At 63.2% G+C, this 18,710-nt stretch overlaps 1 protein-coding gene across 1 annotated transcript in view; it reads right to left on the bottom strand.

The window, feature by feature from the left end:
• CLIP3 (CAP-Gly domain containing linker protein 3) overlaps window positions 1-18,710 on the bottom strand; it is a 26,708-nt gene extending 7,998 nt beyond the window's left edge. The window contains exons 1-8 of the mRNA XM_072920843.1: window positions 18,641-18,710; window positions 17,050-17,190; window positions 15,497-15,636; window positions 11,402-11,495; window positions 10,226-10,387; window positions 7,534-7,652; window positions 3,436-3,672; window positions 142-277 (exon numbers count right to left, since the gene is read on the bottom strand). Coding sequence (XP_072776944.1) covers window positions 142-277; window positions 3,436-3,672; window positions 7,534-7,652; window positions 10,226-10,387; window positions 11,402-11,495; window positions 15,497-15,636; window positions 17,050-17,182 — 1,021 coding nt within the window. The 5' untranslated portion in view covers window positions 17,183-17,190; window positions 18,641-18,710. The remainder of the gene's footprint in view (window positions 1-141; window positions 278-3,435; window positions 3,673-7,533; window positions 7,653-10,225; window positions 10,388-11,401; window positions 11,496-15,496; window positions 15,637-17,049; window positions 17,191-18,640) is intronic.

Genomic DNA, 18,710 nt, shown 5'->3' with positions numbered 1-18,710 from the left:
GGGGTTCCCTGGGGGTCCTGTGGGGTCCTCGGGGGTCCCGGGGGGTCTCAGGGGGTCCCGGGGGGTCTCGGGGGGTCCCGGGGGTCCCGGGGGGTTTTGGGGGGTCCCAGGGGGTCTCAGGGGGTCCCGGGGGTCCCGTACCGGTTTTGGGGGGGCAGATGAAGTAGCGCACCCCCCCCACGCTGCCGTCGTTCTTCCCCTCGGGCTCGTCCAGCTCCACCCCGGCCCACTGCCCGCTGGCGAAGGCCGTGGTGCCGCAGAACCGCAGCGTGCCCACCTGCACGGGGACACCTGGGTGTCACCTGAACCCCAAAAACAGACCCCCGAAATACCCCAAAAACGCCCCAAAAAAACCCAATCCTGAAAAAAACCCAAAATCCTACAAAAATCCCAAACCCCAAAATCCCAAACCCCAAAATCCCAGCACGGGCCGTGGTGCCGCAGAACCGCAGCGTGCCCACCTGCACGGGGACACCTGGGTGTCACCTGAACCCCAAAAACAGCACCCCAAAATACCCCAAAAACGCCCCAAAAACCCCCAAATCCTACAAAAATCCCAAACCCCAAAAACCAAACTCCTACAAAAACCCCAAACCCCAAAATCCCAGCACGGGCCGTGGTGCCACAGAACCGCAGCGTGCCCACCTGCACGGGGACACCTGGGTGACACCTGGACCCCAAAAACGGCACCCCCAAAATACCCCAAAAACACCCCAAAAAACCCCAGTCCTAAAAAAAACCCCAAATCCTACAAAAATCCCAAACCCCAAAATCCCAGCACGGGCCGTGGTGCCGCAGAACCGGAGAGTGCCCACCTGCACGGGCACACCTGGGTGACACCTGGACCCCAAAAACAGCACCCCAAAATACCCCAAAAACGCCCCAAAAAACCCCAAATCCTACAGGAAAACCTAAACCCCAAAATCCCAAACCCCAAAATGCCAAACCCCAAAATCCCAGCACGGGCCGTGGTGCCACAGAACCGCAGCGTGCCCACCTGCACGGGGACACCTGGCTGACACCTGGACCCCAAAAACAGCACCCCAAAATACCCCAAAAACACCCCAAAAAAACCCCAAATCCTACAGAAAAACCTAAACCCCAAAACCCCAAACCCCAAAATCCCAGCACGGGCCGTGGTGCCGCAGAACCGGAGAGTGCCCACCTGGCACGGGGACACCTGGGTGGCACCTGGACCCCAAAAACGGCACCCCCAAAATACCCCAAAAACACCCCAAAAAAACCCAGTCCTGAAAAAAACCCAAAATCCTACAAAAATCCCAACCCCAAAATCCCAGCACGGGCCGTGGTGCCGCAGAACCGCAGCGTGCCCACCTGCACGGGGACACCTGGGTGACACCTGGACCCCAAAACCAGACCCCAAAATACCCCAAAAACGCCCCAAAAAAACCCCAAATCCTACAAAAATCCCAAACCCCAAAAACCCAAATCCTACAAAAATCCCAAACCCCAAAATCCCAGCACGGGCCGTGGTGCCGCAGAACCGGAGAGTGCCCACCTGGCACGGGGACACCTGGGTGACACCTGGACCCCAAAAACGGCACCCCAAAATACCCCAAAAACGCCCCAAAAAAACCCAAGTCCTACAGAAAAACCTAAACCCCAAAAACCAAAATCCTACAAAACTCCTACAAAAACCCCAAACCCCAAAATCCCAAACTCCAAAATCCCAGCACGGGCCGTGGTGCCGCAGAACCGCAGCGTGCCCACCTGGCACGGGGACACCTGGGTGACACCTGGACCCCAAAAACGGCCTGGCCCTGGGTGACACCGGGACCTCTGGGGTCACACAGGTGACACAGGTGACACGGTGACATTGGGATGACACAGGTGACACGGGTGACACAGGTGACACAGGTGTGACACAGGTGACATGGGTGACATGGTGACATTGGGATGACACAGGTGGCACAGGTGACACAGGTGACACAGGTGGCACAGGTGTGACACAGGTGGCACAGGTGACATGGTGACACAGGTGGCACAGGTGACTCAGGCGTGACACAGGTGACACGGAGCAGATTTAGGTTAACACAGGTGACACAGGAGTGACACAGGAGACACAGGTGACACGGGGGTGACACACAGGTGACACAGGGGGTGACACAGGTGACACACAGGACACAGGGGTGACACAGGTGACACAGGTGACAGGTGACACAGGGGTGACATGGGGCAGGTTTAGGATGACATGGGGCAGGTTTAGAGTGACACAGGGGTGACATGGGGCAGGTTTAGGATGACATGGGGCAGGTTTGGGCTGACATGGGGCAGGTTGAGAGTGACACAGGGATGACACAGGTGACCCAGGTGACACACAGGTGACACACAGGTGACACAGGGGTGACACAGGGCAGGTTTGGGCTGGCATGGGGCAGGTTGAGAGTGACACACGTGACACACAGGTGACACAGGTGACACACAGGTGACCCAGGTGACACACACACCTTGCCGCTGTCCAGCCTGACCCGGTCCCCCAGCTGCAGCCCCAGGCAGAGCAGCATCAGCGTGCCGGGCAGGTTGTCGTAGTTGGGCAGGGTGACGCGGGGGTGACATGGGGCGGGTTTGGGGTGACACAGGTGACACAGGTGACACACAGGTGACAGGTGACACAAGGGTGACATGAGGCAGGTTTAGAGTGACATGGGGCAGGTTTGGGCTGACACGGGGCAGGTTTAGAGTGACACAGGGATGACACACAGGTGACACAGGTGACACACAGGTGACACAGGTGACACAGGGGTGACATGGGGCAGGTTTAGGATGACATGGGGCATGTTTAGGTTGACACAGGGATGACACAGGTGACACAAGGGTGACATGAGGCAGGTTTAGAGTGACACGGGGCAGGTTTAGGGTGACACAGGTGACACACAGGTGACACAGGTGACACAGGGGTGACATGGGGCAGGTTTAGGATGACATGGGGCAGGTCTGGGGTGACACAGGTGACACACAGGTGACACACAGGTGACACAGGGCAGGTTTGGGCTGACACGGAGCAGGTTTAGAGTGACACAGGGATGACACAGGTGACACACAGGTGACATGAGGCAGGTTTAGGATGACACGGGGCAGGTTTAGGTTGACACAGGTGACACAGGTGACACAGGGCAGGTTTGGTCTGACACGGGGCAGGTTTGGGCTGACATGGGGCAGGTTTGGGGTGACACAGGTGACACAGGGGTGGGTTTAGGGTGACACAGGTGACACACAGGTGACACAGGGCAGGTTTAGAGTGACACACAGGTGACACAGGTGACACAGGGGTGACACAGGGCAGGTTTAGGATGACACGGGGCAGGTTTGGGCTGGCATGGGTCAGATTTAGGTTGACACAGGTGACACAGGTGACACACAGGTGACACAGGTGACATGGGGGTGACACACAGGTGACACAGGTGACACACACACCTTGCCGCTGTCCAGCCTGACCCGGTCCCCCAGCTGCAGCCCCAGGCAGAGCAGCATCAGCGTGCCGGGCAGGTTGTCGTAGTTGGGCAGGGTGACGCGGGGCAGGCTGCAGCTCAGCGGAACCGCGTCCAGCAGCAGCCGCCGCAGCTCCCGCGCCGCCTCCGCCGCCTCCGCCCGGTCCAGCGCCATGTCCGTGGGGTCCGGCACCACCTCCGCCGCCACCTGGCCCTTGCTGTTCTGCGGGGGGCGACAAGGGACAGGTCTGAGGTGGCCACGCCTGGCCAAAGGTGGCCAAAGGTGGCCAAAGGTGGCCAAAGGTGGCCAAAGGTGGCCAAAGGTGGCCAAAGGTGGCCAAAGGTGGCCTGGTGGCTCCCCAGGGGAAGCCCGGGATGTTCCAGGTCTCCGGAGGTTTTGGTGGCACCAAAACCCCTCAGGACCCCCACATTGTGTCCACAGGACCCCCAAAACCCCTCCAGGATGGTGGCCACAGAAGCCACAGGTGACCAAAGGTGGCCAAAGGTGACCACAGGTGGCCAAAGGTGGCCACAGGTACCCAAAGGTGGCCTGGTGGCTCCCCAGGCGAAGCCCAGGATATTCCGGGTCTCTGGAGGTTTTGGTGGCACCAAAACCCCTCAGGACCCCCCCATTGTATCCCCAGGACCCTCAAAACCCTTCCAGGATGGTGGCCACAGAAGCCACAGGTGGCCAAAGGTGGCCAAAGGTGGCCAAAGGTACCCAAAGGTGGCCTGGTGGCCCCCCAGGGGAAGCCAGGGACAATTCGGGTCCATGGAGGTTTTGGTGCCACCAAAACCCCTCAGGACACCCCCCATTGTGTCCCCAGGACCCCCCAAATCCCCCCTTTGTCCCCAGGACCCCCAAACCCCATCAGGACCCCCCATCTGGTGGCCACAGGTACCCAAAGGTGGCCAAAGGTGGCCAAGGGTGGCCAAAGGTGGCCTGGTGGCTCCCCAGGGGAAGCACAGGATGTTCCGGCTCTCTGGAGGTTTTGGTGGCACCAAAACCCCTCAGGAACCCCCCATTGTGTCCCCCAGGACCCCCCAAATCCCCCCTTTGTCCCCAGGACCCCCCCATTGTGTTCCCAGGACCCCGAAACCCCATCAGGACCCCCCATCTGGTGGCCAAAGGTGGCCACAGGTGGCCAAAGGTGGCCAAAGGTGGCCTGGTGGCTCCCCAGGGGAAGCCCGGGATGTTCCGGGTCTCCGGAGGTTTTGGTGCCACCAAAACCGCTCAGGAACCCCCCACTGAGTCCCCAGGACCCCCAAACCCCATCAGGACCCCCCATCTGGTGGCCAAAGGTGGCCAAAGGTGGCCAAGGGTGGCCTGGTGGCTCCCCAGGGGAAGCACAGGACAATTCGGGTCCGTGGAGGTTTTGGTGTCACCAAAACCCCTCAGGACCCCCCCATTGTGTCCCCAGGACCCCCAAACCCCATCAGGACCCCCCATCTGGTGGCCACAGTGACCATAAGTGACCATAGGTGGCCAAAGGTGGCCTGGTGGCTCCCCAGGTGAAGCCTGGGACAATTCGGGTCCATGGAGGTTTTGGTGCCACCAAAACCCCTCAGGAACCCCCCATTGTGTCCCCAGGACCCCCCAAATCCCCCCTTTATCTCCAGGACCCCCAAACCCCATCAGGACCCCCCATCTGGTGGCCAAAGGTGGCCAAAGGTGGCCAAGGGTGGCCTGGTGGCTCCCCAGGGGAAGCACAGGACAATTTTGGTCCCAGGAAACCCCCCATTGTGTCCCCAGGACCTCCCAAATCCCCCTTTTGTCCCCAGGATCCCCCAAATCCCCCCTTTGTCCCCAGGACCCCGAAACCACATCAGGACCCCCCATCTGGTGGCCAAAGGTGGCCAAAGGTGGCCATGGGTGGCCTGGTGGCTCCCCAGGTGAAGCCCGGGATGTTCTGGCTCTCCGGAGGTTTTGGTGGCACCAAACCACCCCAGAACACCCCCATTGAGTCCCCCAGGACCCCCAAAACCCCTCCAGGATGGTGGCCACAGAAGCCACAGGTGACCACAGGTGGCCAAAGGTGGCCTGGTGGCTCCCCAGGGGAAGCACAGGATTTTCCGGGTCTCCGGAGGTTTTGGTGCCACCAAAACCCCTCAGGACCCCCCATTGTATCCCCAGGACCCCCCAAATCCCCCCTTTGTGCCCAGGACCCCAAAACCCCTTCAGGACCCCCCATCTGGTGGCCAAAGGTGGCCAAAGGTGGCCAAAGGTGACCAAAGGTGGTCTGGTGGCTCCCCAGGGGAAGTCCAGGACAATTTTGGGCCCAGGACCCCCCAAAATCCCCCCAAAACCCCCCAGGACCCCCCAAAATCCCCCCGTACCCTGAGGGCGGGGTCGGCCCCGTGCTCCAGCAGGCAGCGCCCCCAACCCCAAACCCCAAATTCCCCCAAATTTCCCCAAAATCCCTGAACCATCCCCAATTCCCCGACCCCCCCCCGAGCCCCCCACCCCAAAAAGACCCCCAGGACCCCCCAAAATCGCCCCGTACCCTGAGGGCGGGGTCGGCCCCGTGCTCCAGCAGGCAGCGCACCCAACCCCAAATTCCCCCAAATTTCCCCAATCTCCCCCAAATTACCCCAAATCCCCCGACCCCCCCCAGCCCCCCACCCCAAAAAAACCCCCCAGGACCCCCCAAAATCCCCCATACCCTGAGGGCGGGGTCGGCCCCGTGCTCCAGCAGGCAGCGCCCCCAACCCCAAACCCCAAACCCCAAATCCGCCCAAATCTCCCCCAAATCCCCCGACCCCTCCCCGAGCCCCCCACCCCAAAAAGACCCCCAGGACCCCCCAAAATCCCCCCGTACCCTGAGGGCGGGGTCGGCCCCGTGCTCCAGCAGGCAGCGCCCCCTCCCCAAACCCCAAATTCACCCAAATTTCCCCAATCTCCCCCAAATCCCCCGAGTCCCCCCGAGCCCCCCACCCCAAAAAAAACCCCAGGACCCCCCAAAATCCCCTAAAAGACCCCCAGGACCCCCCAAAATCGCCCCATACCCTGAGGGCGGGGTCGGCCCCGTGCTCCAGCAGGCAGCGCCCTCAACCCCAAACCCCAAACCCCAAATCCGCCCAAATCTCCCCCAAATCCCCCGACCCCCCCCGAGCCCCCCACCCCAAAAAGACCCCCCAGGACCCCCCAAAATCGCCCCGTACCCTGAGGGCGGGGTCAGCCCCGTGCTCCAGCAGGCAGCGCCCCCAACCCCAAACCCCAAATTCCCCCAAAATCCCTGATCCATCCCAAATCTCCGAGCCCTCACCCCAAAAAAAAACCTCAGGACCCCCAAAAATCCCCCCCAAAACCCCCCAGGACCCCCCAAAATCGCCCCGTACCCTGAGGGCGGGGTCGGCCCCGTGCTCCAGCAGGCAGCGCCCCCAACCCCAAACCCCAAACCCCAAATTCCCCCAAATTTCCCCAATCTCCCCCTAATTCCCCCAAATCCTCCGAGCCCCCCCGAGCCCCCCACCCCAAAAAGCCCCCCCAGGACCCCCCAAAATCCCCCCGTACCCTGAGGGCGGGGTCGGTCCCGTGCTCCAGCAGGCAGCGCCCCCAACCCCAAACCCCAAACCCCAAATTCCCCCAAATTTCCCCAATCTCCCCCAAATCCCCCGACCCCCCCCGAGCCCCCCACCCCAAAAAAAAACCCCAGGACCCCCCAAAATCCCCTCAAAACCCCCCAGGACCCCCCAAAATCCCCCCATACCCTGAGGGCGGGGTCGGCCCCGTGCTCCAGCAGGCAGCGCCCCCAACCCCAAACCCCAAACCCCAAATTCCCCCAAATTTCCCCAATCTCCCCCAAATTCCCCCAAATCCCCCGAGTCCCCCCGAGCCCCCCACCCCAAAAAGACCTCCCAGGACCCCCCAAAATCCCCTCAAAACCCCCCAGGACCCCCCAAAATCGCCCCATACCCTGCGGGCGGGGTCGGCCCCGTGCTCCAGCAGGCAGCGCCCCAAACCCCAAACCCCAAATTCCCCCAAATTTCCCCAATCTCCCCCAAATTCCCCCAAATCCCCCGACCCCCCCTGAGCCCCCCACCCCAAAAAGACCCCCCAGGACCCCCCAAAATCCCCCCGTACCCTGAGGGCGGGGTCGGCGCCGTGCTCCAGCAGGCAGCGCACCGCCCCCAGGCACAGGTTGGAGGCCGCGATGTGCAGAGCGGTGCCGTGGCTGAAATCGCTGCAGGTGGAGTGCAGAACTGCGGGGAAATTCGGGGTGCTTGGGGGGAAACTGAGGCACGGGGAACCCCAAAAATCATGGTGGGGGGTTATAGGTGAACGGGGGATCCTAAAAACCCGAGGGGGATCCCAAAAATCCCGGGGGAAACTGAGGCACGGTCATGGGGAAACCTCAAAAACGCCAAAAGCAGAGAGGGAAACTGAGGCACAGGGCACGGGTGGGACCCCAAAACTGCCAAATGTAGGGGGAAACTGAGGCACGGGGAACCCCAAAAATCATGGGGGGGGGTTATAGGTGAACGGGGGATCCTAAAAACCAAGGAGGATCCCAAAAATCCCGGGGGAAACTGAGGCACGGTCATGGGGAAACCTCAAAAATGCCAAAAGCAGAGAGGGAAACTGAGGCACGGGGCACAAGGGGACCCCTAAACCATCAAATATAAGGGGGAAACTGAGGCACGGGGAACCCCAAATAGGGCAGGGGGTGGTGGATGTATGGGGGGAATCCCAAAAATCCCAAAAATCCCGGGGGAAACTGAGGCACGGTAATGGGGAAACCTCAAAAACGCCAAAAGCAGAGAGGGAAACTGAGGCACGGGGCACGGGGGGTCCCCAAAACCACCAAATGTGGGGGAAACTGAGGCACGGGGAACCCCAAAAATCAAGGGGGTGTTATAGGTGAATGGGGGATCCTAAAAAACCGAGGGGGATCCCAAAAATCCCGGGGGAAACTGAGGCACGGTGATGGGGAAACCTCAAAAACGCCGAAAGCAGAGGGGGACCATTCCCAAACTGGGGGTGCCAATCCCGAACTGGGGATGTCAGCCCGGATCCGGGTGTGCCAATCTCATTTTGGGGGGCTCATTCCCGATCTGGGGGTGCAATTCCCTATCTGGGGGTGTCAATATCATTTTGGGGGGCTCATTCCCGATCTGGGGGTGCCAATTTCATTTTGGGGGGCTCATTCCCAATCTGGGGGTGCCAATCCCAATCTGGGGGTCCCAATCCCGATCTGGGGGGTGCCAGCTCCGATCTGGGGGTGCCAGCCCGGATCTGGGGGTGCCAATTTCATTTTGAGGGGCTCATTCCCGATCTGGGGGTGCCGATCCCGATCTGGGGGTGCCAATATAATTTTGGGGGGCTCATTCCCGATCTGGGGGTGCCGATCCCTATCTGGGGGTCCCAATCCCGATCTGGGGGTGCCAGCTCCGATCTGGGGGTGCCAGCCCGGATCCGGGTGTGCCAATCTCATTTTGGGGGGCTCATTCCCGATCTCGGGGTGCCAATCTCGATCTGGGGGTGCCAACTTCATTTTGAGGGGACCATTCCCGATCTGGAAGGTGCCAATATCATTTTGGGGGGCTCATTCCTGATCTGGGGGTGCCAATTTCATTTTGAGGGGCTCATTCCCAATCTGGGGGTGCCAATCCCGATCTGGGGGTGTCAATATCATTTTGGGGTGCTAATTCCCGATCTCGGGGTGCCAATTTCATTTTGAGGGGCTCATTCCCAATCTGGGGGTGCAATTCCCTATCTGGGGGTGCCAATTTCATTTTGGGGGGCTCATTCCCGATCTGGGGGTGCCAGCCCCGATCTGGGGGGTGCCAACTTCATTTTGAGGGGCTCATTCCCAATCTGGGGGTGCAATTCCCTATCTAGGGGTGCCAATTTCATTTTGAGGGAACCATTCCCGATCTGGGGGTGCCAGCTCCGATCTGGGGGTGCCAGCCCGGATCTGGGGGTGCCAATTTCATTTTGAGGGGATCATTCCCGATCTGGGGGTGCCGATCCCAATTTAAGGGGCTCATTCCCGATCTGGGGGTGCTGATCCCGATTTGAGGGGATCATTCCCGATCTGGGGGTGCCGATCCCGATCTGGGGGTGCCAACCCCGATCTGGGGGTGCCGATCCCGATTTGAGGGGCTCATTCCCGATCTGGGGGTGCCGATCCCGATCTGGGGGTGCCGATCCTGATTTGAGGGGCTCATTCCCGAACCGGGGGTGCCGATCCCGATTTGAGGGGCTCATTCCCGATCTGGGGGTGCCGATCCCGATTTGAGGGGCTCATTCCCAAACTGGGGGTGCTGATCCCGATCTGGGGGTGCCAATCTCATTTTGGGGGTGCCAATCTCATTTTGGGGGGCTCATTCCCGATCTCGGGGTGCCAATCTTGATCTGGGGGTGCCAATCTCATTTTGAGGGGACCATTCCCAATCTGGGGGTGCCAATCCTGAACTGGGGGTGCAATTCCCAATCTGGGGGTGCCAATCCCGATCTGGGGGTCCCAATCCCGATCTGGGGGGTGCCAGCTCCGATCTGGGGGTGCCAATCCCGATCTGGGGGTGCCAATTTCATTTTGAGGGGCTCATTCCCAATCTGGGGGTGCAATTCCCTATCTGGGTGTGCCAATTTAATTTTGAGGGGACCATTCCCGATCTGGGGGTGCCGATCCCGATCTGGGGGTGCCAATCCCTATCTGGGGGTGCCGATCCCGACTCGAGGGGCTCATTCCCGATCTGGGGGTGCCGATGCCAACTCGAGGGGCTCATTCCCAAGCGTGGGGTCCCATTCCCGATTTTGGGGTGCCCCTGACCTCGGGGGGCGGCGGCCCGCAGCAGGGTGCGGATCAGCTCGGGCACGTCGAAGTAGGCGGCGTAGTGCAGCGCGTTCATGTGCGTCCAGCGGCTGCGCAGCCCCACGTCCCCACCCAGCGCCAGCAGCCGCGTGGACAGACGGACAGCGGCCGCGGGGTCACCTGCGGGGACATCGGGGACATCGGGGACATTGGGGACATTGGGGGGATTGGGGGGGATTGGGGACATTGGGGACATTGGGGACATTGGGGGCATTGGGGACATTGGGGGACATTGGGGGGATTGGGGACATTGGGGACATTGGGGACATTGGGGGGATTGGGGGGATTGGGGGGATTTGGGACATTGGGGGGATTGGGGACATTGGGGACATTGGGGGGATTGGGGGACATTGGGGACATTGGGGACATTGGGGACATTGGGGACATTGGGGGGATTGGGGGCATTGGGGACATTGGGGGGATTGGGGGACATTGGGGACATTGGGGACATTGGGGACATTGGGGGGATTGGGGGACATTGGGGACATTGGGGACATTGGGGACATTGGGGACATTGGGGGGATTGGGGGCATTGGGGGGATTTGGGACATCAGGGAGATTGGGGACATTGGGGACATTGGGGACATTGGGGGACATTGAGGGGACATTGGGGACATTGGGGACATTGGGGACATTGGGGGATTGGGGACATTGGGGGACATTGGGGGACATTGGGGGGATTGGGGACATTGGGGGGATTGGGGGGATTGGGGCGATTGGAGGGATTGGGGGGACATTGGGGACATCGGGGGGACATTGGGGACATTGGGGACATTGGGGACATTGGGGACATTGGGGGGATTGCAGACATTGGGGACACACTGGGGACACCCTGGGGACATGGTGGCCCTGTCCCTGTCCCTGTCCCTGTCCCTGTCCCTGTCCCTGTCACCAACCCACGTCGGGGACACTGGTGACACCCTGGGGACACCCTGGTGACACCCTGGGGACACCCTGGGTGGCCGTGTCACCCACCCATGCCGTGGGCACCCTGGTGGCACCCTGGTGACACCCTGGTGACACGGTGGCCCTGTCCCTGTCCCTGTCCCTTTCACCAACCCACGTCGGGGACACTGGGGACACTGGTGACACTGGGGACACCCTGGGGACACCCCGGGTGGCCGTGTCACCCACCCACGCCGTGCGCCCCGGCCTTGCAGGCGTAGTGCAGCAGCGTCATGTCCGTCAGTCCGTCCCGGTCATCCACGTGGCACCCGCGGCGCAGGATCTGCGGGGACACGGGGACACGGCTGGGACACCCTGGGGACACCCTGGGGACACCCCGGGGACACCCTGGGGACAGCCCGGGGACAACAGGGACATCCCCAGGGACACCCAGGGACACCCCAGGGACACCCCAGGGACACCCCAGGGACACCCCAGGGACATCCCAGGGACACCCCAGGGACATCCCAGGGACATTGGGGACACCCTGGGGACACCCCAGGGACATCCCAGGGACATTGGGGACACCCCAGGGACACCCCAGGGACACCCCAGGGACATTGGGGACACCCCAGGGACACCCCAGGGACACCCCAGGGACATTGGGGACACCCCAGGGACAACCAGGGACACCCCAGGGACACCCCAGGGACATTGGGGACACCCCAGGGACACCCCAGGGACACCCCAGGGACATTGGGGACACCCCAGGGACACCCCAGGGACACCCAGGGACACCCCAGGGACATTGGGGACACCCCAGGGACACCCCAGGGACACCCCAGGGACACCCCAGGGACATTGGGGACACCCCAGGGACATTGGGGACACCACAGGGACACCCAGGGACACCGGGGACACCCCAGGGACACCCCAGGGACACCCCAGGGACATTGGGGACACCCCAGGGACACCCCAGGGACACCCAGGGACACCCAGGGACACCCCAAGGGACATTGGGGACACCCCAGGGACATCCCAGGGACACCGGGGACACCCCAGGGACACCCCAGGGACACCCCAGGGACATTGGGGACACCCCAGGGACACCCCAGGGACATCCCCAGGGACACCCAGGGACACCCCAGGGACATCCCAGGGACATTGGGGACACCCCAGGGACACCCAGGGACACCCAGGGACACCCCAGGGACATTGGGGACACCCTGGGACACCCTGGGGACACCCTGGGGACATCCCAGGGACACCCCAGGGACATCCCAGGGACATCGAGGACACCCCAGGGACACCCAGGGACACCCCAGGGACATTGGGGACACCCCAGGGACACCCCAGGGACACCCCTGGGACATCGGGGACACCCCAGGGACACCCCAGGGACGTCCCAATGTCACCAGTGCCATCCCAGCGCAACCCCAGTGCCACCTCAGGGACACTCTGGGGACACCGGGGACATCCCTCAGGTCCCCCCCAAACCCCTCCAAACCCCCCCAAACCCCCTCAGATGCCCCTCAAACCCCCTGAGGACCCCCTCATACCCCCCCAAACCCCCTCAGATCCCCCCAAACTGCCTCATACCCCCCCCCAAACCCCCTCAGGTCCCCCCAAACCCCCTCAGATCCCCCAAAACCCCCTGAGGACCCCCTCAGATCCCCCCCAAATCCCCTCAGATCCCCTCAAACCCCCTAAGATCCCCCCCCACATCTCCTCAGAACACCCCCAAACCCCCCAGAATCTCCTTAAACCCTCTCAGATCCCCCCCAAACCCAACTCAGGACCCCCAAACCCCAACTCAGGACCCCCAAACCCCCTCATACCCCCCCCAAACCCCCTCATATTCCCCCAAAAGCCCCTCATATCCCCCCCAAACCCCCTCAGATCACCCCAAACCCCCTCATACCCCCCCCAAACCCCCTCAGATCCCCCCAAATCCACTCAAATCCCCCCCAAACCCCCTCATATCCCCCCCAAACCCCCTCAAAACCCCCCCAAACCCCCTGAAGACTCCCTCAGAACCCCCTCAAACCACCTGAGGACCCCCCAAACCCCCTCATATCCCCTCCAAACCCCCTCAGACCCCCCCAAACCCCCTCAGATCCCCCCCAAACCCCCTCATATCCCCCCCAAAGCCCCTCAGATCCCCCCCAAACGCCCTCAGATCCCCTCAAACCCAACTCAAGACCCCCAAACCCCCTCATATCCCCCCCAAACCCCCTCAGATCTCCTTAAACCCCCTCCAAACCCCCTCAAACCCCCTGAGGACCCCCCAAACCGCCTCAGAACACCCCCAAACCCCCTCAGATCCCCCCAAACCCCCTCAAACCCCCCCCCCAAACCCCCTGAGAACCCCCTCAGAACCCCCTCAAACCACCTGGGGACCCCCCCAAACCCCCTCATACCCCCCCCAAACCCCTTCAGATCTCCTCAAACCCCCTCATATCCCCCCCAAACCCCCTCAGAACCCCCTCAAACCCCCTCAGATCCCCCTCAAACCCCTTCAGAACCCCCCCAAACCCCCTCATCCCCCCCCCAAACCACCTCATACCCCCCCAAACCCCCTCAGAACCCCTTAAACCCCCTCAGATTCCCCCCAAACCCCCTCCAAACCTCCTCAAACCCCCTGAGGACCCCCTCAGAACCCCTTAAACCCCCTCAGATCTCCTTAAACCCCCTCCAAACCCCCCCAAACCGCCTCATATCCCCCCCAAACCCCCTGAGGACCGCCTCAGATCCCCCCCAAATCCCCTCAGATCTCCTTAAACCCCCTCCAAACCCCCTAAAACCCCCTGAGGACTCCCTCAAACCCCCTCACACCCCCCCCAGACCCCCTCATACCCCCCCAAACCCACTCAGAACCCCTCCAAACCCCCTCATACCCCCCCAAACCGCCTGGGGACCACCCCAAACCCCCTCAGATCTCCCCCAAACCCCCTCAGATCTCCTTAAACTCCCTCAGAACCCCCTCAAACCCCCTGAGGACCCCCCTAACCCCCTCATACCCCCCCCAAACCCCGTCATATCCCCCCCAAACCCCCTCATATCCCCTTAAACCCCCTCATACCCCCCCCAAACCCCCTCATATCGCCCCCAGACCCCCTCATACACCCCCAAACCCCTTCAGATCCCCTCAAACCCCCTCAGATCCCCCTCAAACCCCCTCATATCCCCCCCAAACCCCCTCAAAATCCCCCCAAACCCCCTGAGGACCCCCTCAGAACCCCCTCAAACCACCTGAGGACCCCCCAAACCCCCTCAGAACACCCTCAAACCCCCTCAGGTCCCCCAAACCCCCTCAGATTCCCCCTAAACCCCCTCATATCTCCCCCAAACCCAACTCAGGACCCCCAAATCCACTCATACCCCCCCCCAAACCCCCTGAGGACCCCCTCATATCCCCTCCAAACCCCCTCAGATCCCCCCCAAACCCCCTCAGATCCCCCCAAACCCCCTCAGATCCCCCCAAACCCCCTCCAAACCCCCTCAAACCCCCTGAGGACCCCCTCAAAACCCCCCCAAACCCCTTGAGGACTCCCTCAAACCCCCTCATACACCCCCCAAACCCCCTCAGAACCCCTTAAACCCCTTCAGATCACCCCTAAACCCCCTCAGGTCCCCCCCAAACCCCTTCAGAACCCCCCCAAACCCCCTCATCCCCCCCCCAAACCACCTCATATCCCCCCGAAACCCCCTCATACCCCCCCAAACCCCCTCAGAACCCCCTCAAACCCCCTCAGATCCCCCCCCAAACCCCCTCAGAACCCCTTAAACCCCCTCAGATCACCCCTAAACCCTCTCATATCCCCCCCAAACCCCCTCATACCCCCCCAAACCCCTTCAGATCCCCTCAAACCCCCTCATATCCCCCCCAAACCCCCTCAGAACCCCCCCAAACCCCCTCATATCCCCCCCAAACCGCCTGGGGTCCCCCTCAGATCCCCCCCAAACCCCCTCAGATCTCCTTAAACCCCCACAGAACCCCCTCAAACCCCCTGAGGACTCCCTCAAACCCCCTCAAACCACCTGAGGACCCCCCAAACGCCCTCAGATCCCCCTCAAACCCCCTCATACCCCCCTCAAACCCCCTCAGATGCCCCCCAAACCCCCTCATACCCCCCCCAAACCCCCTCAAATCCCCCCCAAACCTCCTCAAAACCCCCCCAAACCCCCTGAGGACTCCCTCAAACCCCCTCATACCCCCCCCAAACCCCCTCATACCCCCCTCAAACCGCCTCATACCCCCCCCAAACCCCCTCATATCCCCCCCAAACCCCCTCATATCCTCTCCAAACCGCCTGGGGACCCCCCCAAACCCCCCGCGCCCACCTCGTTGCCGATGAGGTCCACGCTGTGCTGCACTTGGGGCACCCACTGGCGCAGGATGGCGAAGAGCTGGGGCACGGTGGTGCGGGGGTCCAGCAGGATCTCCCGGCACGCCGCGTCGTTGGGGTCGAAGAAGGTGAAGGCTGAGGGGGGCAAAACGGGGGGGACACGGGGGGGGCACCCCCAAAATGCTCAGCCCCAAATTGGCCATCAGAGAAACCCCCCGGAGCCATTCTGGGCATTTTTGGGGGTCCCCATGGGGTCCTTTGTGGCCTGGGGGGGTCCCCATGGGGTCTTTGTGCCCTGGGGGGGATTGTTGTCACCCCTTGGGGTCATTTTTGGGGGGTCTCTGCCATCTGGGGGGGTCCTGTGACTTGGGGGGGGTCGCACCCCCAAAATGCTGACCCCCAAATTGGCCATCAGAGACCCCCCTAAAACCACTCTGGGCATTTTTGGGGGGTCCCCATGGGGTCCTTTGTGCCCTGGGGGGGTCGTTGTCACCCTTTGGGGTCACTTTTGGGGGGTCTCTGCCATCTGGGGGGGTCCCTGTGACTTGGGGGGGGTCGCACCCCCAAAATGCTGACCCCCAAATTGGCCATCAGAGACCCCCCTAAAACCACTCTGGGCATTTTTGGGGGGTCCCCATGGGGTCCTTTGTGCCCTGGGGGGGTTGTTGTCACTTGGGGGGGTCACTTTTGGGGGGTCTCTGCCATCTGGGGGGGTCCCTGTGCCTTGGGGGGGGTCGCACCCCCAAAATGCTCACCCCAAATCGGCCATCAGAGACCCCCCTAAAACCACTCTGGGCATTTTTGGGGGTCCCTATGGGGTCCTTTGTGCCCTGGGGGGGGTCATTGTCATTTGGGGGGGGTCCCCCATCCCCGGGGGGGTCCTTTTTTGAGGGGGGGGGTCTCTTTTTTGGGGGTCTCTTTCTGGGGGTTTCCCCATCCCCTGGGGGGGGTCCCGTTTTTTGGGGGGGGTCTATTTTTGGGGGTCTCTTTCTGGGGGTTTCCCCATCCCCTGGGGGTCCCGTTTTTTGGGGGGGGGGGTCTCTTTTTTGGGGGTCTCTTTCTGGGGGTTTCCCCATCCCCTGGGGGGGGTCCCGTTTTTTGGGGGGGGGTCTTTTTTTTGGGGGTCCCTTTCTGGGGGTTTCCCCATCCCCTGGGAGGGGTCCCATTTTTTGGGGGGGTCTCTTTTTGGGGGTCCCTTTCTGGGGGTTTCCCCATACCCTGGGGGTCCCGTTTTTTGGGGGGGGGGTCTCTTTTTGGGGGTCTCTTTCTGGGGGTTTTCCCATCCCCTGGGGGGGGTCCCACTTTTTGGGGGGGGATCTTTTTTTGGGGGGGTCCCATTCTGGGGGTTTCCCCATCCCCTGGGGGGGGGGGTCCCACTTTTTGGGGGGGGGTCTCTTTTTGGGGGTCCCTTTCTGGGGGTTTCCTCATCCCCTGGGGGGGGTCCCGGTTTTTGGGGGGAGGTCTCTTTTTGTGGGGTCTCTTTTTGGGGGTCTCTTTCTGGGTATTTCCCCATCCCCGGGGGGTCCCGTTTTTGGGGGGGGGTCTCACCGTAGTCCTTGGGCAGGGGGGCGGGGGCGGCGGGGTGAACCATCGGCTTCTTGCGCCGCTCCACCACCGGGCTGGGGGGGTCGGGGGGCGGCGCCCCCCCCGCCGGGGGGTCCCCCCCGCGCTCCTTGGTCATGGCGAGGCCTGGGGGGGAGGGGACGGGGGGGGTTAGGGGGGGTTTGGGGGGGCTTGGGGGGGGTTTGGGGGGGGTTTGGGGGGGATGGACCCCCCCCCCACTTTTGGGCTGACGGGGGCGAGGGGGCACCGAGAATGGGGAGGGGGCACCGGGACCAAGAATGGGGAGGGGGCACCGGGACCGGAATGGGGAGGGGGCAACGGGACCGGGATGGGGAGGGGGAACCGGGAATGGGGAGGGGGAAATTGGGATGGGGAGGGGGCACCGGGACTGGGGAGGGGGCACTGAGAGTGGGGAGGGGGCACCGGGAATGGGATGGGGAGGGGGCACCGGGAATGGGGAGGGGGCACCGGGACCGGAATGGGGAGGGGGTACCGGGAATGGGATGGGGGCACCGGGAATGGGGAGGGGGCACCGGGACCGGAATGGGGAGGGGGCACCGGGAGTGGGATGGGGAGGGGGCACCGGGAATGGGGAGGGGGCACCGGGAATGGGATGAGGGCACCGGGAATGGGATGGGGAGGGGGCACCGGGAGTGGGATGGGGAGGGGGCACCGGGAATGGGATGGGGAGGGGGCACCGGGAATGGGGAGGGGGCACCGGGACCGGGAATGGGGAAGGGGCACCGGGAGTGGGATGGGGAGGGGGCACCGGGAATGGGGAGGGGGCACCGGGACCGGGAATGGGGAAGGGGCACCGGGACCGGAATGGGGAGGGGGCACCGGGAATGGGATGGGGGCACCGGGAATGGGGAGGGGGCACCGGGACTGGGATGGGGAGGGGGCACCGGGAATGGGGAGGGGGCACCGGGACCGGAATGGGGAGGGGTCCCCGGGACCGGGAATGGGGAGGGGGTACCGGGAATGGGATGGGGGCACCGGGAATAGAATGGGGAGGGGGCACCGGGAATGGGGAGGGGGCACTGAGAGTGGGGAGGGGGCACCGGGAATAGGATGGGGAGGGGGCACCGGGACTGGGAGGGGGCACCGGGACCGGGATGGGGAGGGGGCACCGGGAATGGGATGGGGGCACCGGGAATAGGATGGGAAGGGGTCCCCGGAATGGGGAGGGGGCGGCAGGATGGGGAGGGGGCGGCAGGATGGGGAGGGGGCTCCGGGATGCAGGGGAGGATGGGGATGCAGGGAGGGAACGGGATAGGGTCACCGGGATGCACGGGGGCCTGGCTGGGGGTCCCCGGGATGGGGAGGGGTCCCCGGGAAGGCGGATGTGCCCCCGAAAATGGGGAGGGGGCTCCGGGATGCGCCCCCCCAGCCCCGCCGGGGCCGCGCCGGGCCCGAGGGATGCGCAGGGAGCGCGGCCGGGGATGGCGGGGCCGGGGCGGGGCGGGGCCGGGGCTGAAGGACCGGGGGACACCGGGACCGACCCCCACGAACCCCCCCGGGGTGGTACCGGCACCGACCCCTCCCCAAATTCCGCCCCCCCCCCCCCCTCCGGTACCTGCGGGTCCGCGGCCGCGGGATGGGCCCGGCGCAGTGCGCGTGCGCGGCCGCCAGGGGGCGGGGCCTGG

This window comes from Taeniopygia guttata, chromosome 34, assembly GCF_048771995.1.
Source record: "Taeniopygia guttata chromosome 34, bTaeGut7.mat, whole genome shotgun sequence".
Lineage (NCBI taxonomy): Eukaryota > Metazoa > Chordata > Aves > Passeriformes > Estrildidae > Taeniopygia > Taeniopygia guttata.
Note: the sequence above shows the minus strand (reverse complement) of the source record. Positions and strands in the feature narration are given on the sequence as shown.